Genomic DNA, 23,856 nt, shown 5'->3' on the forward strand with positions numbered 1-23,856 from the left:
ACCTTGTAAATGATGTGTAATACCTTGGATAATTTTTTACAGTTCTTTGCTATTCCTGCTTATGAAAGAAAAACAAATAACCATTAGTTATTAAGTATTTTTATTATTTAATTTTCACTTTAAGCAATAATGGGATTTTTATGCTAAAAAGTTATCGAAAGTATTGACAAGACAATAATTTAATTTTGTTTATCCTACAAGACGTTTATTCATTACTTTATGCTGACTTTGATATGATCTGAGAAATATCAAATTTATTTAACTGTTGATTTATGTTTTTCAAAAGGTTTTCGTTAAGTTTATTTAACAGCTTCACTTTCATTTTATTGAATATTGGGCGGCCTAATGCACTGATCAAAGCATTCAACACTTTGCCAAGGTTTTTTCCACCAAGTAAATTTTCGAAGTTTACCAAGATTCTTCGAAAATCTAAATCAAGCTTCAAATCTGTGGCAGTAAGTTTTAGATCTAAACCGATTTTAAACTTTGCTTCACCACTCAGTTTCAAATCTGTAACGCTTATTGAAGCGAGACCATTTCCATATAATGGGAAAAGGCCAAGTGCTGTTCCTTTTAAAGCGTACTTTCCTTTAAAATTCAGTTTTGGTAATGAAAGTTGAAATTTCATGTAAGGTGGATTTAGACTGGCATTTAAATATCCAATTTGGTAATCCGATAGACCAGTTACAACCATGTTATTTAATTCACAAGTTATTTTTGTGCTGCCCTTATTATTACTTATAATTATATCATCTGGCTTCAGTGGATCAAGTACTGGGATGTTAAGATCTGAAAGTCCAACCTTCATAACCTGTTTAAAATTATTCAGAACTTCCATAAGATAATTACTTAACGAATGGTCAACTGAATTAAGCAATTTCTTGTTAACATTGACTATTTCTTCACCCCCGAGCTTCATATGGTAGGGCAAATTACCCTCGACTTGTGAAATTTCCTCTTCAATATTAGTGTCCACCACATTTACCATCGGCTTTTGAACAAGTTCTTCTGGGAATTTTAATTGTTCAATTGGATAAAAATTTACCACAGGGCTTCTAAAAGTTCCAAGATCTGCAGATAAACTTCCTTCATTGGCTGATAGTTGATTCCTCAGATCATTTCGGCTTCTCGTGGTTATTTCATCTCGTACTAATAAAAAACAAAACAACGATTAAAAACCTAAACAAATTATAAACTAACCATAATAATAAATTAAAATGAAGAATACCCATTGCAAGCGTAGTAATAGCGCTAAAGTGTGGTACACGTTTATGCAAATATAAATACTTTGTACAGGTATTTAGAAATCATTTCTAATGCTTATTTTAAGCATTTGATAATGCTCAATTCTGTAGGAGTGTGTAATAATGTTTTATAAGAGAGAAATAATTACTTAATTTAAACTGCTAATAATCGGCAATATATATGAAAATGTTTATTTTTGGACATTTGCACAAAACTAAACAAGAGGCATCTGTGGCAACTGTTTCTATGGATTTTGCTGCCATAAGAAAAATTAAGTACATCAACATCATATTTTCCACCTATGTCCCCCTAGGGGTACAGTGGAATGTCTGCGGAAGTACAATGATAGAAACCGGGTTGCGATACCCATGGTGGGCAAAACACAGATAGCATATTGTGTGGGTTTGTTCTTAATTCCAAAAAAAACAAAGATAACTTCATCTATGCCATTCTAAGTAAACAGATTTTCATGCTTTTCATATACGTGAAAATTAGTTTTAACATAAAGGCAATGGAATAAAAATATATTATTTCTACCTTTCTTAATTATTCGTAACAAAGGCAGTTTTATTCTCTTAGAACACACGATACTGACAATTAATCTAAATTATTGTTTGCTTCAAAAGCTCATAAGATCTCTGGTACATACCAAGTTTAGTATACTTGTTCAAATACAGTTTGTTTGTTTTTTGAATTTCGCACAAAGCTACTCGAGGACTATCTGTGCTAGCCGTCTCTAATTTAGCAGTGTAAGACTAGAGGGAAGACAGGCAGTCATCACCACCCACCGCCAACTCTTGGGCTACTTTTTTACCAACGAATAGTGAGATTGACCGTCACATTATAACACCCCCACGGCTGAAAGGGCGAGCATGTTTGGCGCGACGGGGATGCGAACCCGCGACCCTCAGAGTACGAGTCGCATGCTTTAACACGCTTGGCTATGCCGGGCGTGTTCAAATACAGAATAAGAGTTTTTGCGCCTATAAAAGAAACACATCGAATTTTTTACCATTAAATATATACGATTCTCCTAAAATTTTTATGTAAAAAAGTACTTCGCTTTACTCAAAATTGCCATAATTAAATGAGGAACACTAGACGTGTTCCTTTACGGAATATAATGAGGCAGGATTTGTTGTGCTACTGATATATTATAGATGCATTATATCAAAAGCTTTCTACGTTTCGATTAATAAATCAAAATTACCTTTAATACTTATGTCCATCTTGTTCATGTACAAGCTACGTTTGAGAAAAATACAAGAACAAAAACAGAATAAAACAAATTACAGATATGTCCGTTCTGTAATTCCTGTCCCCATCACATTAAACATGCTCGCCCTTTCAGCCGTAGGAGTGTTATTAAGTTATAGTCAATCCCACTATTCTTTGATAAAAGAGAATCCCAAGAGTTGGTTGTGGGTGGCTGCCTTTCATCTAGTCTTACACTGCTAAATTAGGAATGGCAAGCGCAGATAGCCCTCTTGTAACTTTGCGAGAAATTCAAAAACAATCAAATAAACTATAATTCCTTTTGAATAAACGAAAAACTAACTGATGTTCTCCACATTAGCTATCATGAAAGCATCATTCATCTGATGTCTGGAGCAAACTCTTCTTGCACCCCAGTGGCACAGAGGAATGCCTGAGGACTCACACACCTAGATCCGGGTTTCGATACCCGTTGTGTGCAGAGCACAAATAGCCCATTGTGTAGCTTTGTGCTTAATTCTAAACAAACACACAATTAAAACTACCTCTACTCGACCGGAAATATTTTTGTGTCAACAAACAAAACGTAAAGAACTTTTAAAATTCTGAAATAGCTTGAGAGGTTTATTTAAGTCAGTAATTTATAGCTACTATTTTTAAAATGAAAAACAATAAATCTAGTCTATAAAAATCATTAACCGTATAACGTGGGTGTAGTACGTTTTTATTATCACCTCATAAAATATTATGTTAATAAATTATTTATCGACGATATAATTATGGATCAACTAAATGTATTAACTTTACTTACCGGTTATAGCGTTCGTCAAAGGTCCAAAAAAGAGTAATACACTCACTGGATGGAATCTCATGTTGAAACTACAAGTTTTTAAAAGAAACAAAAAACTTCATTTCTTCTTTGCCAGATTTCCTTTAAAATATGTTTGTTGATCAATATGGGATTTTGAATGTAAATAAAATTATACGCAAATACACTGTGTTACAGAAATCGTTAAACTTCAACAGTAAGATAGGAAAGCTTCTCCTTTCTCTACTTCTATTTGTATTACTTACTGTTATACATCAACTTTTGTTACTCCTAAATAATATACAGCGCATGTGGTTATGTAGTATCATATATGTGATTGTGTATTGTATTTAACTTAATTTTATTATTTATGCAAGAATATGGATCATTTAGTTTCTTTCAATAATTCACTAACATATAATATTGTTTTTGCGACTTACCTTTATTCTTTATGGCGTTTTTTCTTCGGATGCTTAGACGTTTTTATTCGAACTGATCTGGAGAGGAGTGAAACAGGTCTTTTATACCCTATTTTCTTTTTATCTTTCTACATAATGACGTTTTCACGTATATTGAGAAACTTAATAGACTTTCGATCTTTCTGCTCCTCATGGCAAAATATTTGTTTTAATAGATGACGAAAATCTGAGATCTAAATTCTGTGAGAATCAGCACAGCTGGTCTTCTCTTCTAATGATTCCTTTTACGTGGAATTGTTTATCTACAGTTATCACTCTTGCAATAAAAACATATATTAATAATTACCCAACAAAACCTAAAAATAACTACGCAGTAAATTACATTACCGGAAATGTTTATATTCTAACACTCTTATCAGCCATTAAATGTAACGTATGGAACTGTATTAATCATGTAATCACCAGTAGATATCCGTGATGACGCACAACTATTTCTTAATGTTATGTTCTTCAAAGACTACGAAAATATTTACAACATTGGATTGTTTGTAATTAAGCAGAAAGTTACACAATGGGCTATCTGTGCTCTGCCCACCACGGGTAACGAAACGCGGTTTTTAGCGTTGTAAGTCCGCAGACAAACTCTGAGCCACTGGTGGGGGAAGGGAGAATTAGTTAAGTCACCTTACCAAGTTGATAAGCTAAAAATATATCCTTTAACTGTGCAGTTTTGTTTAAAAAGGTAAACTCTATTTTACCCACAGTATTATTTTCAGAAGTTTTCCTAAAAAGTCTTTGCGATACCTGTTTCTTCTTTTACTTCTGACTTTCTAACAGCAAGCAACTGAAAAATTATAATAATGTCCATACTCATATCCACCTACTTTAAGGTGGCAAATGTTGATGGGTGATAAAAACATCATCTGTAATTCTTTTTAAAGTGAAAAATAAATATCACTAGCGAAGTTAGATTTGACTTTAAATCAAATTTATTAGAAAACAGTGATATTCTGGGACGTTTTTTCCTGCTTTGTTTTGACTTTGTGATTATTGTATTATGATTACTGAGTATGTCATTCAGCACTTTGTGGAACAGGGGATTCATTACCCTATTTCCTTCCATTACTGCTATTATTGGGCATTTATTAACTTTGACATAAGTTAACGTTAACTACATTGAAAGATGACGCCACGTGCTCATACCAAAAACAAAAAAGTATATTAAATTTTCCATTAAACAGCATACAGTGTGGGGGTGAAGGCTCATAAACGTCTTATATATCTCAGAAATGCTCTAGAACTTTATGAAGAAATAGAATAAAAAATAAGGCCGCCACTATTGCATTAATACATAAACTTCGATGAAATTGTTACTCCGACAACTGACATGAGGCTGATATGAAGAGCCTTTTCTTGGTTTATACCCACTTCCTACTTTAACCTGTGACTTTACAACTTTGGCTCGTAAAACATTTCTGCAGCCAATGAGCGTCAAGGAATTAACAACATGAAACATTGTGGAAGGACATTAAGAGCTAGGTGTTGAAAGCAGGTAACAGAAATCACTTCTACCAACACTAATTTGTCCACTACCTCTTCCTATAAAGTCACCCTGCCTGTCGCGCAGTACATACCATGTTTTAAGTATATGCTTGATGTGTTATTAAAGCTTATACAACACGTTTAGGGATGTAATAATGAATAATATAATAATATATTATGTTATAAATAAACTGTATGAAAATTATGATTGTATATTAATTATCATAAAATCTAGCCAAACATGTTTTTAAAGTTCAAAACCCGGACAAAGAACAGATAATTCAGCTTGTTTAATATAACATCTGTTAATATATAACTCGGAACTTATAAGCTACATCAATAGACAGGTATATGTAACGATTTAGCTTATCAAAGTAAACGTATTTAGGGTTAGCACGATATGCATTAAAGCCTATATATTCAGAAAAAGCAAATTAAGTAGAGAAAGTATTAAAAATAACAATTCTATAAGACATTAAATATACGAATTTTGAATTTTTCTTTATAAAACTCCAGAGATCTTGTTATTAGGACTAATTATTGAACCTCGCCTTTCTCTGCTACCCGCTATATTCATTTTTTAAAGATTTTTTTAACGAAAAGTGGAAGACTAATCTTTAGTGAGATGGCATGTTAATCAGCCTCTGAATAATCCAAAAGAATAGTTTAATGGCATCAGAGCTATGCATTATCCAAAACATTTATGGATTAACTTGTTTGGATACCACTTCTACATGCAGCCTAGGCTTGTTTTTTTTATTTCAATTGTCCTTATCCGGGATTAATGATAAAGGGTGGAATTCCTAAAAGGTGATGTAATTAAGTAACAAGTGATGAAACACATTTTCGGCTCCGTATTTTTTTTTTTTTTACATTCGTATATATATATATACTGTTGCAAAACTTGTAAAAATAAATACTTTAAATCCTAATTGCAAACAAACACCCAGAGCTATGCCTATGAATATCGCGAGTTTAGTTAAATTAAATTCGTGTTTACCAAACCAACAGTATTGAAATGTATCAATAGCACTCGAAACGACTACTTCGATCAATGTAGTAAACTTCACATATAAAATGTGCCAAGAACTACGCTATACGCAACAGAGATGTTTTACAGAGCATTAAAATATAATTGGTTTTAGGAATGGATAGAATCGTGAGCTTATAAAATCAATTGGCATACCTTTCCAAAATATCTAATACAATGAACCCTCCTTTAACAATGACGATATATGACTCGAGCAAGCCATGTCGGAAGAACTTATGGGATTAATAGGGGTACGGGAACATCGCCACGTTGTCTGTGATAAATGTTTATATATGGATTTTGTTTTTTACACATAAATGAAAAGCCCAACCTACACAGTATTGTAGGTGAACTAAAAATATAAAATCATAAATATATTAGCATTCACATGTGATATCCTGCTCCTGTAAATGAAAACATGTTAAATGAAATAATACATTACTGCATTTTATTGTAATATTAGCCTATGAATGATGAAGACGAATACCTTTTGTTGATGAGAGAAAGATTCACAATAATGATGATAGTAGATTTGGAGGTTGGTAGGCTAGTTATAGACCAATCGAACATCGGAAAATTTGGCCTCAAACCCCAATGAAGATGTCGATGAGATGGGATGGGATAGGGTCGAAAGGCGTTACATCGGCTGACCTAGGCTTCATAAAGTCAGTAATTTCCGACTGTTTAGTTTCCTCCTCAAATCTTCCAAGATTTCTCTCTAGAATGCCAGAACGTCAGGAAACTCGCTTTTAAATTTAATGCTTCTTTTAACAGTGGGGTCCATGTCTACAACAATTTCTGTGAGTTTTTCTGCCTAGCATAAGAAATTGGGCACAATCTTTGCCGTAGGATGGGTTTAGTAAGCTCTGTCTTTTCAGCATCTTCATCACTACAACTGTTATAGAAGGCTATTAGTGCTTCAAATTCTTCATTCGTTGGCTTTTGATAATGGGATTCCAGCAGCTCAACCATTTCCTCGTCCCTCATTTCTTTAGTGAATCTTTCAATATCGGTAACTTCCTCTTTAATCGTCAGAAATTCCTTAAATCGTTTACGACTTCAGGTCAAAGATGGTGCCAGTATGCATTTATGATAGACTCTTCCACCTCGTTTCATGACGTTTTGGTAATATCGATACAATTCTTAATGTCAAAAACTTTCTAAAATGTGGTTACGTTTTCAAAAACACTGGAGTCTATAGTTTGGGTTGCATACAAATAGACATTTCTTATGTAGTTAGACTTGAATGTCTTTATTGCTGCTTGGCTCATCGGTTGCTGGATGGAAGTTGTATTGGGAAGTAAAACTATATATACTATATCCACGTTAAGCTGGCTGAAATGCAGTGTTTTAGTGTTGTAGACAGGAGCGTTATCTAAACCTAAAAGAAGCTTGAAGTGGAAGTTCTTCTTTGCCAGATACTCTTTAACCTCATGCACGAACTGATCTTGGAACCAGTCGTTGAATAGTATCCTATTTACCCAAGCCTTTTTATTTCAACACTAAAGAACAGGCAAACGTCGCTTATTGTTGCCTTTTACTTAATGTGCATAGGTTTGCGGATCGATAAACCAGCACAGGCTTTCACTTAAAGACACCCGATGCATTTCCACAAAAAAACGTGAGCCTATCCACTATATTTTTTTGTAGTAAAAAATACAGTTTTTTTTTACTAAAACTTCATCACTTCCTAGCATAAGAACGCTAGGGAATTATGTACAACATAATGTACATTTTGTACATTAGACTTTTAATGTACAAATGTACTTTAAAGGCTTTAAAGTCTGATGCTACTTGCTGCTGCTTGGTGATGTATGTCCTGTCGCCCATCTTTTCATCAGGATTAAACACTTGTTAAGCGGCATATCTTTTTATTTGAAAATTTAAAGAATCACGGCTTGAATCGTGCAACTGAGTCAGTCTATAGTGTATAGTGATGAAGCAAGTTATCGAGGTTGGAGCATTGCTTAAATTTGGAAAACCAGTTTTTACTTGCCTGAAACTCACAGTACTTCCGCCCTCATTAGGTACAATATATTCATACAAACTATGCGCTTTCTCACGTATAGCTACGTTATCAATAACAGAACCCTTTTTACACTTATTCACTGATCCACACCACACATCAATTTTTTTTCCATGAACAGATTTATTATAAGTATTTTAGAAACCTTATCACTTATAGGGACTGAAACCTTAACATTTGCACAGATTTTCTTTTCACTTCTTTTAATTGTATGTATGGAAGACTCATTCACGCCATATTCCCTGCCTATGGATGGCATACTCATCTCACTTTGTAATTTGGCAAAGATGCGAATTTTCTCAGCTAATGTCATAATTCTGCGGCTTTTCTCACTAGCACTTGGAGATGCTTTACGGTTGTATTTCATACTGTTATCCAAGCATAAAAAAAAGTAAAATAAACTGACTACACGGCACTGAACTTAACTCACTCACTTAAATACGCGGTGGGTATGGGTGAGGCTCAGGAAGCTAGAGATTATTTATTTCTATCCTTACGGGTATCTTTTACTGCGCATGTCTTTCATGTTACATGAAGCAAACAAGTAATGTTTGTGTTTCTCTATGTAAGGTATATCACATCTTTTACGTATTATAATTTATCTCGGACGAGTCTCCGATTTAATGTGTTACGTATCACCATTTAAAGTAGCCGGAAATTTTAATTTAAAAGTTAATTAATTGTCCATATATATGGAATTTCTGATATTTGCAAGCAAGACTGATACACACAGTTTTCTTTCTTAACACACATATATTTTAATGTACAAATAACAACACAATTTACAAAACGGTTATTATAAATAAAAGTTTATATAGATTAACACTGTCGTTTAGGGTTAGAGTGTGAAGTCTTAGGTTTACATCTGAAAACTTCCTTTTCAGCGAGTGTGCTTAACTGATAAAACAATGTATAATAATATTTATTTATATGTAAAAACATAAAATAACGTATTTAGTTGTTAATGTATATAATTTTGAGGTTAATTTTCAGTTTTGATGCAAGTACATAGTTTGCTTCTATCAGAAGTTAATATTACAGTAATACTCGTCTATGTCTACGCTTTTGGGCCAACGTAAAATACTCCGACATAAAAGGCTTCGACATTTTCGTTTCAGAAAAAAATACATTTGTCATTCCTTTTCCCAAATTTCCAGACGTTAACTTCTTAAAGACGAACATTGTTTAACTTATTCTAGTTTTTATTAATTTAGAATTTTATATTATAATTTGTTCGTTGACATGCAAATAATTGTTTGTGTAATGTTCTTTGTAAAACAATTACGCTTCAACAATTCGTCACGTATACATCCAGCCGTGTCATAATAGAGGGAGTTTGTGTCAGACTTTAAACTGAGAAGTCCACCCATTACTTGGTGTAAAATTGCTTACATCCATCTATTCAGCGCCTTTCCTGGGAAATAAATGTTTAGTGAGTATTAGACTTGGATCATGGTGTTGCTCTACCACGTGTGTAGTGCTTTTTCCAGGTCCGGGTTTATGGATTGCTTCACATTTTTTTCTTCTTTTTTTTTGCTCCATACTCTGCCTTAATATATTTTCTTACTTTTTGGCTGACTTTTTAAAAATATCCAATTGATATGTGTTTCACTCCAAAGTTAGTTTGAATTTCTTCACGAATTTTCCCTTCATCAAAATATTTTATAGGCTTCTACTTAATTTCTATTTCTTAAACATTTAGTTTTCATTTTTTCTACGATTAATCATATAAAAAGTAAAACATAGATGTTTTGAACAAACGTAAACTGAGACAATTCAGAAGTTTCCTTTCTAGTCGCCGATTAAAAGTAAAATGAATCCATGTTCAAATATCTAATATTTCGCTCTGACGTCTACTATTACGTTATTTAGAACCAGTAGAAAGACAAAGATTTAATTTACCCAATGATCTACAGAGAAAAACATTTACTGGCGAACACTTCACTTACCTCGATCTCAGATTGAAGTTTTTCATTGCTGTGTTCGTATGAGCCACCTAATGAAATTATTCTAAGGCATTTATGCCTTAATTAGTGATTTAGACTCTGACTATGTAAATTCTCAGTAAAATGTTGTTTATTGTGTGAAAATTATTTGTAATTGTTACTAAAAGTGTGCCATATTTCGTGAAAATTACTCTTACAAGATTAAAAGTTATTGTATGTAAAGTTTTTTGGTTATACAGTGACTACAAGGTCTTCATTCCGTATTCGTACAACACTAAAGTAAATGGACTGCACTTTTCCATAGTTTTAATTTGAAATTGTGTTCCGAAGTGCTCCTTGCACACGCTGTCGACATAAACCTGAAGTACACAAACGAATGTCAAGGTGTTAGAACCAGGATTTGCTGTCAACATCAACCGTTATTCGTCTAAGTCGACGTCAAGACAACAACAGAATCAAGCAGAAATAATTTATAATACAGTCAACAAAGGCGAAACAAAATGCCGTTTTAGCTGGGGAAAGCTGTATAAGCAACATGTCAAATTTTTTTATGCGAGAGGGACGACCTCATAACCACGCACACACACACACACAAAATCAAAATAAATCTAAATTATCCCTTTTTCTTTCTAGAATGACTTAAAATTGTAACATGAAACTGCATTTGTTTATCCTAAGTAGCTTTAAGCTCGTAACAGTATACATCTGTTTATAATTACATGTTATAATTCGATAATGCGCCAAAGAACACAGACTAATAACACGCAAAAAGTAGACAATTCCCCATAACTCTCAAAAATGTTTTGACTTTGTAACTGCACGACAAGAGCGATTACAAATTCATCCAAGATAATAGTTAATCCGTTCAGAACCTAATGTAGTATAATACATCATTTGATAGATGCAAATATTAACTTTCTATTGGTTACAAATGACCTCAGTTAAGAAAAACACAAACACTAGGTTTTTTGTGTAATGTGTTATACTCTACTTAGAAACACATAAACATTAGTTGTTTTTTCATGTAATGTGATGTATCTTATTTAGAGATTCATAAACATTAGTTGTTTTCATTGTGTAATACGAAATATCTTACTTGGAAATACAAACACTATAGTATTCTCCATGTAGTCTGATATACGTCACTTAGCGAAATACAAACAGTAGTTGTTTTCTTGGTTTAATGTTGTAAATTTAATACTCGTGAAGAACTTAATCAGCATAAACTTCGACGAAATTTACCGTAACGTCGTCTTGTGAACAATAAAATTCCGGAATAATAGATGTAAATTATTTTAGGTAAACCGTTACTAAACGTTGTTATTTAGCTATAGAATTGGGTAGCAAAAAACTAATATTTATTACGATACAACAGAATAAATAATAATAAATGAAAATAACAATGGGTAATTTGATCATACATGTCATATGAATAGAAATTAATTTTTTTCATATCAAACTGTACTCTTCTTTCGCACCATAAATATTGATATATGGGTGTAGATAGATAGCCATCTTTTACTTAAACGTTTTAAGCAACATAGTACATCGCATTTACAACAATTTTGTTTACAACATACAGATTTCAAACGAATCTGGCCCGGCATGGCCAAGCGTGTTCAGGCGTGCGACTCGTAATCTGAGGGTCGCGGATTCGCATCCCGGTCGCGCCAAACATGCTCGCCCTTTCAGCCGTGGGGGGCGTTATAATGTGACGGTCAATCCCACCATTCGTTGGTAAAAGAGTAGCCCAAGAGTTGGCAGTGAGTGGTGATGACTAGCTGCCTTCCCTCTAGTCTTAAACTGCTAAATTAGGGACGTCTAGCACAGATAGCCCTCGAGTAGCTTTGTGCTAAATTCCAAAACAAACAAACAACTATTCAAACGAATTAATTGCAAGACGCAAGCACATTCGATGTTTTCTTGCTCGCGCTGTACGTATGTACACATGTCTGCGTGTGACCTTGAACACCTTCGTAATGTAAAGATTTTCACAGCTGTATGAAACAATGTTTAGTGAGGTGACGAACCGTTTTCTCTTTACTGCATCTATAATGTAAAGTATTTGCACATTACTTACATGCAAACAGTAAAGTGCTTAATGCAGAACAAACTGGATTAAAGCACTCGACTCGTAATCTGAGGGTCGAAAGCTCGAATCCCCGTCGCACAAAACATGCTCGCCATCTCAGCCGTGGGGGCGTTATAATGTTACGATCAATCCCACTATTCGTTTGTGAAAAGAATAGCCCAAGAGTTGGCGGTGGGCGGTAATGACTAGCTGCCTTCCCTCTAATCTTACACTGCAAAATTAGGGACGGCTAGCGCAAAATTCAAAAACAAACAAACCCGACTATTTATTTTTATTTTCTAACTTTTAAAGGGGCTTTGCGCCAATAATTTAATTCTTATATATTTACTCGCCTTACAACATGGGTGTGACACGTCCCAGTTGTTAGAACTCTCAACTTGTGGGTTAGGATCATACCCTATCACCGAAAACAGTTCCTTTCAGCCTTAGTGGTGTTATTAGTAATGATCTATTCCACTATTCATTGGTAAAGAATAGCCCAAGAGTTAGCAATAGGTGGTGTTGATTAGCTGCTTTTCCTCTTCTGTATCATTAGTAGCCCTCGAGTAGTTTTGAGCGAAATTCAGCAAAATATTTCTAATAACAACATAAACAGGTAAAAACAATGACCTTGCGGTATTAACATGAATTTGCTAAATACGTTATGATATATAGTTAACCAAATTGCTTTAATAAAACTCTTTACTGAACGTTAGTGTATCAAAAGCATTTCATCTTTTACAAGTGACAGATACAATTCTTTTTTGTATCAAACATTTCAATTTCAAATTTGCAGCATGCAATACTTAAAAAAACTGTAAAAGTTAAACTCTGGGCATTAATTTTCAAGATTTATAATTTAAAGCAAATAATATGTAATAATACTACAACCGCACAAGGCCTTTCGCCCACTACCAGGGTTCATCAATTGTGTAGATTTTTATTTAATTCCAATCAATCAATCACCTAAAACCTAAAAGTAAAACCTAAAAAGTGAAGTTGTTTAATTTTCTATAGAAATCCTAATTTGAATTTGGAAAACCAAGTTTTTTTCCCAAAAACACTAAAAATAAATGTTTATATTGTTTAGAAATGAAAAAAAAATGTAATTGAATAATAATATTATTATTAATTTGTTAAAACACAAAAAAACAGGTGTATCTTATATTGTTTTTAAATAACATTCGGCAATAACATGGCCAAGTAATTAAGGCACTCGACTTATAATCCGAGGGCTGCGGGTTCGAATCCCCGTTACTCCAAACATGCTCCCTTTTTCAGTCATGGGGGCATTATAATGTTACGGTCAATTCCACTATTCGCTGGTAAAAGAGTAGACCAAGAGTTGGCCCTGCTAAATTAGGGACGGCTGGCGCAGATAACCTTCGAGTATCTTTGCGCAAAATTCCAAAACAAAATAACATTCATACGTGTATCTACATAATCAACATGGCCCTAACAGGTGGTTAAGGCGATTACATACGCAAGTAATGAGTAGGAGTGAAGTTGGAAGACGTAGGTTCTAGAAATATTACCGTTAACTTCAGTTAACATTCCAGAATACTTGTAAGTCAATCTTATGAGTATTAGCCATTGTAAGACTGTATAACACTCTTCAGTTTAAATGCTTTCATTCATGCAAAAGTAGAGAAATCACTAAATTAGGAGCAATTTTTCCCATAATAATTTTTATATTCATCCATACCTTGTTCGCCCCCCGAACAGCGGTATGTCTACAGAATTACAATGCTAAAATCAGCCATTCGATTCCCCTTGGTGGGCTCAGCAGATAACCCGATGTGGCTTTGCTATAAGAAAATACACACATACCTTGTTTCTAAATTTGTTGCATTTTCATCACTATATTATAGTTAAGGTTTTGTGAATTTTTTTTAATACTTGTTTAATTCTGTTTTATCTGATTAGTTTTCAAACAGTTCATAAATTTTGTATATTGTATTTATCACTTCATTCTAGCAATGCATTAATTCAGAAGTTCTAACTCAGTTCATTGATTCTATAAAGAAGTTGTCCTTTTGACAACAATGGCGTAATATCAAATGTTTTTAAGATAGCTTTGGATGTTTAACCTTACAAAGCTTGTGACGTCATTTGTTTCTTGAGTTTTGTGCAAAGCTACTCGAGGCATGTATGCAGTAGCTATCTCAAATTTGAAGTGATAGACTTTATAAAAGGCAGCTAGTCAACGGCCACCACCACCAGTTCTTTAAATATTGTTTACCAATGAATAATTAAATCTACCATCACATTATATCTTATTTAACCCTTATTTCGATTCCCCCTGTGCACTTCTGAATATGTTTATAAAAGTTGTTGACTTTCAAATAGGGTTTGTTTGTTTGAAATTAAGCACAAAGTTACACAATGAGCTATTTGTGCTCTGCCAACCACCGGTATCGAAACCCGATTTATAGCGTTCTAAGTCTGCAGACATACTGTTGTGCCACTGGAGGGGACTTAAAATAGTGATAGTAATTGAACACCGCATGTCTGAGACATATTATCCTGCCTATTTATAGTTAAACCAGGTGCTGATAAAATGATGAGGAAACTGGATGGCGCAGTATAAACCAAACAACTTTTCATAGTTGTCATGAAAAGAAACTGTACACCCACAGCTTTAATGAGAGAATGGGATTGTACATCCACTGTGTACACAGACAGGCCTATACCTTTGAATATAATGGGCGATCTATAACCTATAATGCACTCGTGACAGTTATAAGTGAAATCACCTGTTCCCTCGACACTCGAAACTGAGGCAAATAGCCTCATGTCTGAGACATATTATCCTGCCTATTTATAGTTAAACCAGTTGCTGATAAAATGATGAGGAAACTGGATGGCGCAGTATAAACCAAACAACTTTTCATAGTTGTCATGAAAAGAAACTGTACACCCACAGCTTTAATGAGAGAATGGGATTGTACATCCACTGTGTACACAGACAGGCCTATACCTTTGAATATAATGGGCGATCTATAACCTATAATGCACTCGTGACAGTTATAAGTGAAATCACCTGTTCCCTTGACACTCGAAACTGAGGCAAATAGCAAGAAAGTGCCTTCATTTCTAAGACTTACATTATAAGAGGAGTGCTACCCTTTGAATACTGTTGTTTAAATTGAGTAGTAGTGTTGAATGATATTGATTTATTTTTTACTTGAGATCACCAATTATCAAACTTTCTAGAATTCATTATTGTTCTTCATCATCAGCTCAATATAATAAAATGCCCAATGATGATTACATTCTGTTTGACGGTGCTTGATCAAATCTAAACTTTCTCAAGAATGCACTCAACATTTATACTTATGTGATTACCTATTAATAATTTTATCAGTTTAAGGAATATTAAACTCTTACTTGTTCTTCCCATTTAAGAAGTGTTTAAATTATTTTGGTTGTTAGAATTTAAATTAGTCTGTAGTTTTCTTTTGTAAAACTGATTACCGTTAAATGTTTGTAGTGGATATTCCCGGATCTTACCATATTTCTACTACCTTAGGTTTCTTAAAAATAACCACCTATTTGGATATTAAGAAGCAAATGGAAATTAAACTGTATTGTCTTCCAGGATAGGTTTAAATGGTTTGTATGCTCAGAACCCTTCATTATTTAAAATTGTTGAAAAATACACTTTTTAAAGCTATTTTGTATTGTTACTTTTCTAGCTTTAAGGTTTCATCACATATAATCTTTATGTTAGGAGCACACAAAGATACACAAATTGTTTAAATTATTTACTTTTGAAGGCTTGAATACAATCATATAGAATTTAGGCCTATTTTAATTAGTTTTTTCTTGCTTCTCTCGTAATAGTTGAGGAATCGTAAGAAATACTACATTCTTTTAGTGTGATAATCCTTTACATCATACGTCTTTTCTAGCACTTCTGAAATAATGTCAAATATGCTATAGTCATTTCCAACCCCTGACTTTAATCTACAGAACCATTCCTGAATAGTGAAAACGATCGCCACATTTTACAAAACAGCTATAATCAACCCTAAAAGCTAACACTTCTAATAAAATGAGACTCTAGAGACAAGCCACTACACTTTATTCTCTCTGTTTATAGTTTCTATATTGTTAATAATACATCACTGCATAAGACATATGCTTTTGAACATACTTGCTTTGTATTATTATTATTATTATATGAAGATAGAACATTTGAAATATTAATGTTTTACTGAAGAAAAGCGTACATGTTTATTGATAAAATAAAATTATGACATCGAAATTGTAGTTCAATGTTAAACTCCAAGTGTTATTTTCTTATTCCAGCAGTTCTAAAAATTAGTTCTACAGAGCTAATTATTTATTGTTTTCTAGATTTTTTTAAATGAGCATAATTACCTCATCACACTTGCTATGCTTTCATATTTTGAAGGCTTAAATTCTGTCAACCTGAATTTTAGAAGTTTTAAGAAGTTATCCTTAAGAACATCCAAAACGCTAGGCTTAAATTCTTCAATAACCGGCTTCTGAAGAGTTTCTATAATATCAGAGTAAATTTCTGCAGTATCTAATCCTTCGAACTCCATTTGCAGCTTACCAAACTGAACATCTAAATCCGCTCCTGTGACATTAAGTTTTTTATTCAACATCAAAAGTTCTACCGATCCTGTAACTTCTATCTTTTCGACTTTTATACTGGCATTTATGTTCTCGAATGACACAGGAATAAAGCCAGCAAAAGTTCCCTTTCCAGAACATTTGGTCTTTACTATAAGTGAGTGCATATTCAATGTGAAATTAAACTGTGGAGACAATTTTTCTACGTACGTATTCAACTTTTGTAGCTGAAAGTTAGATATTCCAATGATATTGATGTTTCTAAACTGAAGTTGTAACTGAACAGTTTCTCCATTGTAATTATACACCTGGTTTGGAATTACCAGTGGATCCAAAACAGGAATATTTAGTTCAGAAAGTCCTTCAGAAAGCACTTGGCGAAATTCTTCCATAAACACTAAAATAAAATCTCTAAAGGAACTTTTTTGCCTAATTTCTGGGTGGTAATTAATTTCATCTGGTTGTGAAAGCATGTCTAATTCTGTTGCGCTTTCAACCTGTATGTTATTATCCAATACGTTACCCAGCTGAGACATTTCATTCAAAACCTGGTCGTCCACTGGAAGTTCTTTCACGATTTCATCATCTAAAGATATTCTATTGAAAACATCATCATTTAACAAAACTTCTGATTTATAGTAATTTAAAAAAGATTCCGGAACAGAAACAAATGTATCTTCTATGACATCAGCATCTGAGTATTGTAGAAAATCGATGTCCTCAACTTTGTGTAAATCTATAGAAAAAATACAAAGTGGATTAACAGCAGTATTTTCAAAAACAGAGAATATTTTTATTTTTCAGTTATTCGGGAAAATCTTCTATTACCCAAGAGAAATGATTAGTAGCATGTATATTATTGTTAATACTATTAGAACAATGAATTTACATTACTACAAATAGTTAAAACTAGGACATTTTGTAATTTTTCATAAAAGTACTGAATGTTTCACGCATGAAGGATTTACTATTATATATTTATTTTAATATCGATGTTTGTTAAATTTGTATTTATAAATATACATAAGTTATACTGTTAAATATGTATTGCGAAATTCCTACCTATTCACAAAAGTTGTAGAAGATTCTCGAGTGTGAGAATCAAACACGTAATATGTTTGTGGATATAAATGGTAGTGTATCGTCAGTATTTTTATGCAAGCTGTAATTTTTGGAAACTCGCTTCACGCTCATAAACTTAACCAATGCAACACGCCAAGAGACATTATATGTTATTGTTTTGCTACAGTTGATATACTGTAAACTTTGAAAGCTATAACTTATTAATCGGGAACTTCAAGTATTTACCAGGAACGTTTATAGGTTACGAACATTACAAACAGTTTAACTTCAATGGATTAACATCGGATGTTAGTATTTTTACGAAGACTTTATATAACTAAAGCTTTGAAAAATTCACATGTAATCAGCGAAGAACTAGCTAGCTACCCGTTAAGTGAATTGTGTCAATATAAATTCAAAGTACCTTAATAAATTGAAGGCTTATCTCGGATAAATTGTAATAGGGAACGAATATCATTGCATCAACAGCAATTTAATTCTTAAGAATAATGTGAACTACTAAAATACAAGCAATATAAATAATTTTAAACCAACCTTCTGGCCTCCCATATACTTGATATACGTAGCTAATTAAAAGGAAGATGCTCAAAACCACATCGTTCGACATTGTGACCTGAAATGGCAATTTAAACTTAGCTTTATATACAATAGTTCAACATAATAACCAACATGATATATGAAGAATACAAAAATATTAGCTTCAAAAATTACGTAAATATAAAATATAATACATCAGGCATAAAGCTCCTAAAAGTACTGAAAGAAAGCATACTTTTCATTTACCTTAATTTACTTTATTTCATAAGTTCTTTAACCTAGGATTTTATAGCATTTTCAACAGCGTTTAAGTGGTATACCACTTATCTCTTTATCAGTTGCGGTTATCGTATTTCCTGCGAAGAATTTCGTTTCACAGCCTATAAATGTTGTAACGCAATTAAGTAAAAGAACTGCAACTGTTTTGTCACACGCCCTATATTGAGACCAATATGTTTTGTCAGGAGTCAAAACAGCTGTCATATGTCCCAAAATAAATTCCTCATATATTTTGAAAACAAGGTGTGTAAAAGTATCTAGGCATTGAGAAATTATGTTTCTATTATTGGCCAATTCGAGCATTGTAGAAGCCTGCATTCCATAGGTTCTTTTTTATTATACATTTTTACACACTTTTCTTTACAGGCCTCATTAATTACAGTTCGTCATTACAACTCTTGTAATATATACAACTTTTACCATTTGAGTTTAATGCGAGAGTTATGAATTAGGTAGATATATAGCGGTTTTATTTGAATTTCGCGCCAAGCTACAATAGGGCTGGCTATCTGCGATAACCGTCTCTAATTTAGCAGTGTCAGACAAGAGGGAAGACAGCTAGTCATCACCGCCCGCCGCTAACACTCTTGGCCAACTTCTTTTACCAACAAAAAAGATTGGATTGACCGTTACATAATAATGACCTCACGGCTGAAAGTGCGAGCATGTTTGATGTGACAGGGATTCAAACCCGCGCCTCTCGGATTAGGAGGTGGGTGCCTTAACCACCTGGCTACGTTGAGTCAGTTTATAGCGACCGTTTTAAATTTAGTTAGTTTTAGAAGCGATGGTTTATCACAAGTTCGTTTATGTAACTGTTTACTTAATTGTGTAATTCTTTTGCGATTTAGTGATTGTTATGTCATTGCTTCGCATCACCAGAACATTCTAAGCTTTTCTCATTGCTTTATTTGAGTATTATTGCATGATATTATCTCGTAGTATATGGAACGTACTAGAACTCTGTCGGACTACAAATACTCATGAAAAATATAGTTCAAAAGACGAATAATTAAATATAGACTGCATTATTGTAAACCTAGCCATAAAGAGCATAAAGTGCAGTTATCACATGGTGTATTATTACAAAATAGTAGAGAAAAATAATTCGTCTTGTAAAATTATGTTCTAAAATAACTGAACAAATCTATGAGAGAATTATTTAAAGCTCTAGACACAACTGCAATAAACAACAGGGCAACGAAAATTTGTGAATACGTTGACTTGTATCAATATATTACAAGTGGAGTGTGTGCTATTTATTTATTGTTGAAATTTATCGCCATCAAATTATAGACATCAACTGTAAATAATTAACCGCATACATGAACCTAACGTTTTAATGGTAAAGCAGATGTGGAAAACAAGATTATTATTGAGAATGTAAGTGCTGTCAAGTGCTCTGACATACCATGATATGATGAAAACAATATATGTTATACATTTTGAAATTCTTCTAAAGTACCCTTAGGATTTCAGCCTTAAGACATATCCACTTAATGTATTCTGTATGTACAGTTACTCTTAGGAATTCGTGACTGAGTCAGACATGACTGGACTGTAGATCTGAGGATTTATATTTGGCCTTCCTTTGTTGTAAAAACGCTTTTCGCATCGTGAAGCTATGGAGTGTACTTTAAGGGTGACAGTCAATCCTACTATTTGCCCAGAATAATGTATAGCCTAAGAGCCGGCAGTGAACTATATCAACACATTACCACCTCTGAAAAATGTCTGTTTAAAGGTATAACTGTTAGTATTAGTTTCCCTGCTTAAGTTCTAAACTGTTTTTACCTTTTATTTGCATAAATTATTCAACTGTATTCCACATTGAACACATAAATTATGTCAACATGTAAACCTATAAATTTTCCTTATTATATACTAATATTCTGTTGTTGTCTGATATTTGAAGAAACGTACACATTCTTAAACGAAAATTTAAGTATGGTATTTATCAGAAATTAACAAATCTGGCTAGTTCATTGAACTTAAATATTTCAAACCTCTGTATGCAGGAATGCAGTTTAAAAACAACTTTACGGATCACTTTATTTGGCAAAATTCTCTTTGCCTATAATATTACTTTTATTCTTATGTTTTACCTATTTAATCACATTTGCCGCGGGAAAACAATAGGAGAGCAAGCGTGAATCATTTAGTTTTAGTCTCTGTATAGTAGTTTTTCGTTTATTTTTGTTTTTTTTTGAGTGTACAAAAGTATCCTACACATTTTTAATTAGAAAGTTCTAAAATAATAGGAAATTAAGCTCAATAAACATGGTCTGGGCATATCAGACTACAAGTTGTTGTTTTCAAGAAGCACACAGAATAGAAAAATCCTGACTCAGAATTTAAGTTTCTAAATAAATGTAAGGAAGGTAAAACGTGACAAGTAAAACACTGATAACTCAAAAGTGGTCGAACAATAAACTAAGGAAAACAATGAATAATCCTGCATAATACTGATAACGTATGAAAACCTACATAGCTATAACGAAGGGTGTTCTGCCATAAAACATACTAGTAAAAAAATGCCATTGGTATTTTATATATATTTTATTTTTCGGTATTTGATACAACTGCACCCTTTCAAAACTTATTTTAATTTTTTTTTGCAAACTTTCACATAAGAAGAAAGTAAGTAGACCACCATTAGAAAAAATCAAAAAACTATTGTTGTTAAAATTTGTGGAAAAAAAACCAATGCTACAACTTCTTGCTACCTTGTCTCAAAAATCACGTCTTCTCACGCCAAAGACAATTTTAAAGAACAAGTGTAAACATAAATAAAATATTATTTACGTGAAAGATATTTAGCATCTGCAGAAAATACAGCAATTTCAAAAATATTTACACATTAGCAAAGACAATAGAAAATGCACGGAAATATCCAGTATTACACTTTATTAACTAGATATATCCAGTATTACACTTTATTAACTAGATGGTTTCTTACTTAATACATTAAAACTCGCTCTAGATACCGGGGCACAGAAAACAATTCCGTATATCCGCACAGGAGAAAGCAGGAAAAGTGAAACACCATATGTTAAAGTCAAATCACCTTATAATTTTACAATTCTTAGATCCTATGCCAACATTTATTCCAAATAAGAATATTCGTCTCCCAACTCAGACTTACACCTAAATTAGTTACTTCATCTCAAAGGCAGAAACAGACAAAATTTCAACTTGATGTTACAAGGTAAAGACAATGGACTATCTCTCAATAAGTAACTACAGCAAACGAAATAAAATTACTGAGACTGATTATATTAAAACAACTTTGGATCCTTTGCATGCTATTACAGCGTATGTTGATAAGTCTAGTCATGCTCTAGCTGGTAATTATGTTTTTGCAGCATAATTTTATTGCAAAAGGGTCATCTAACATATCCCAAGTACATCGCTCCTTGCTGAAAAGTTTCCAAATTCCATCTAGTGACAACGGCAACAGAATTCCAATGTCCATTTCAACAATGTGATCACACAGAAATGCATAGACACTGTGTCTAGCAACTTGACCAGCTACTGAATAATATGAATACCGAGTTCGTTCTGAAGTTGTTTGAGGTAAGTGATGATTGAACGGATATTTTGTGGCAGCAGATTGTGTATTCTTGATTTGTGTTGTTTTTTCTTCTAAATATCCCTCTCAGCTACGTCACGTATTGTTTTCTGGAATGCATAGGGAGCTTTTGGCACTTACTGTTTTCGTTGACAGCTTTAGAGTATATAAAAATGTTTCGCCAGAAAAATCTCTTATGTATCATGCCCATATGTAATGAATTTTGTGGCATTAAAGAACTTAAAAAATTCCAAGTCATTTCAAAATGTAGTTCTTGTATATACTATTCCACTACACTCTACATTGACTACGGTTTTTCCATGCTTTGCATGTCAAAAATGGTTTTAATACAATGTATTCTTTTCTTTTTTTGAGTATGTGATATTTTTGTTGCTTTGATTTAATTAAATGTAATTAGTTACAGTCTTATTAACTTTGCTGTTTCCTTTTTGTTTGATTTTTATGCAGTTCTCCCAACTGAAGTCTATACTGGTTAAAGAACCCTATGTTAAGAAAGAACACGAGATACCACATAATCAGAGCTTAAAATGCATCATATAAAATTGTATCTTTCTCTCTCTAAATATGCGGTCGTCATGTAGAACATAATTTGTACGTTTTCTAGTATTTAGTGCACTTGGACTGTGTTTTCAAGGGTTCATAATTCGCGGCCCTTTGGAAAAGCCACACTTTGTATGTTTGTGGTAGTGACTGCGCTATAAGATTTACAGTCTAATTCCACAATTATTCTACAAGAGCTATCAGTAATGCTATTACTCAGCTGCCTTTCTTCTCGTCTTAAGACCCTGCTTGGCCAGGTGGGTTAAGATGTTCGACTCGAACACCGAGGGTTCAAGTTCCAATCCCCGTCGCACCAAACATGTTCGTTCTTTCAGCTATGAGGGCATTATAATGTGTCGCTCAATCTCACTATTGATTATAATCTCACTATTCGTTGGTAAAAGAGTAAGTAACCCAAGAGTTGGCGGTAGGTGGTGACGATTAGCTGCCTTTCCTCTAGTCTTACACTGCTAATTAGGGACGGCTAGCGCAGATAGCTCTTCAGTAGCTTTGCGCGAAATTTAAAAAAACAAAACAAATTCTTCTCGTCTGTCACTACAAAATTAGCGCCATCTATGTATCTTGACAGCCCCTCAAATATCTTTGTGCAAAAATTTTGAAATAAGAAAAAATATTTGTTTTTGTTTATTTTTTGAATTTCGCACAAAGCTACTCGAGAGCTATCTATGCTAGCCGTCCCTAATTTAGCAGTTTAAGACTAGAGGGAAGGCAGCTAGTCATCACCACCCACTGCCAACTCTTGAGCTACTCTTTTACCAACGAATAGTGGGATTGACCGTAATTTATGACGCCCCCACGGCTGAAAGGGCGAGTATGTTTGGCGCGATGGAGAAAAATAAGAAAGAAAAAAAGCTGAAGCCTTGGTGGTTTGATTAAAATTACACTTTCCATCAAGTA

The 23,856-nt window shown here is 33.3% G+C and overlaps 2 protein-coding genes across 3 annotated transcripts; both read right to left on the reverse strand.

Moving 5' to 3' along the window:
- Positions 1-83: 83 nt before the first annotated feature.
- Positions 84-3,946, reverse strand: LOC143225139 (protein takeout-like). Its single transcript, XM_076454012.1, has 3 exons — positions 3,709-3,946; positions 3,272-3,339; positions 84-1,149 (listed from the first exon to the last, which is right to left on the reverse strand). Exons 2-3 carry the CDS (start codon positions 3,330-3,332, stop codon positions 218-220), a joined length of 993 nt encoding a protein of 330 aa, XP_076310127.1. The 5' UTR covers positions 3,333-3,339; positions 3,709-3,946; the 3' UTR covers positions 84-217.
- A 12,426-nt stretch (positions 3,947-16,372) lies between these two features.
- Positions 16,373-18,850, reverse strand: LOC143225143 (uncharacterized). Of its 2 annotated transcripts, none has more exons than XM_076454019.1 (3): positions 18,774-18,850; positions 18,525-18,603; positions 16,373-17,643 (listed from the first exon to the last, which is right to left on the reverse strand). In XM_076454019.1, the coding sequence occupies exons 2-3, from the start codon at positions 18,595-18,597 to the stop codon at positions 16,685-16,687; spliced, it is 1,032 nt and encodes a 343-aa protein (XP_076310134.1). In that variant the 5' UTR covers positions 18,598-18,603; positions 18,774-18,850; the 3' UTR covers positions 16,373-16,684. The 2 variants fall into 2 exon arrangements, with proteins under 2 accessions (XP_076310134.1, XP_076310133.1); XM_076454018.1 differs by lacking the exon at positions 18,774-18,850 and adding an exon at positions 18,722-18,742.
- Between the last annotated feature and the right edge of the window lie 5,006 nt (positions 18,851-23,856).

Source organism: Tachypleus tridentatus, chromosome 9, assembly GCF_004210375.1.
Source record: "Tachypleus tridentatus isolate NWPU-2018 chromosome 9, ASM421037v1, whole genome shotgun sequence".
Taxonomy (NCBI): domain Eukaryota; kingdom Metazoa; phylum Arthropoda; class Merostomata; order Xiphosura; family Limulidae; genus Tachypleus; species Tachypleus tridentatus.

Excerpts from the sequence above, each read along its gene's own strand:
- LOC143225143 (XM_076454018.1), bottom strand. Across the intron at positions 17,644-18,524 it reads AGTATATGGGAGGCCAGAAG|ATTTACACAAAGTTGAGGAC; the intron begins GTTGGTTTAAAA and ends TTTTTTCTATAG.
- LOC143225139 (XM_076454012.1), bottom strand. The coding sequence starts at position 3,332 with ATGAGATTCCATCCAGTGAGTGTATTACTCTTTTTTGGACCTTTGACG. Across the intron at positions 1,150-3,271 it reads TTTGACGAACGCTATAACCG|TACGAGATGAAATAACCACG; the intron begins GTAAGTAAAGTT and ends GTTTTTTATTAG.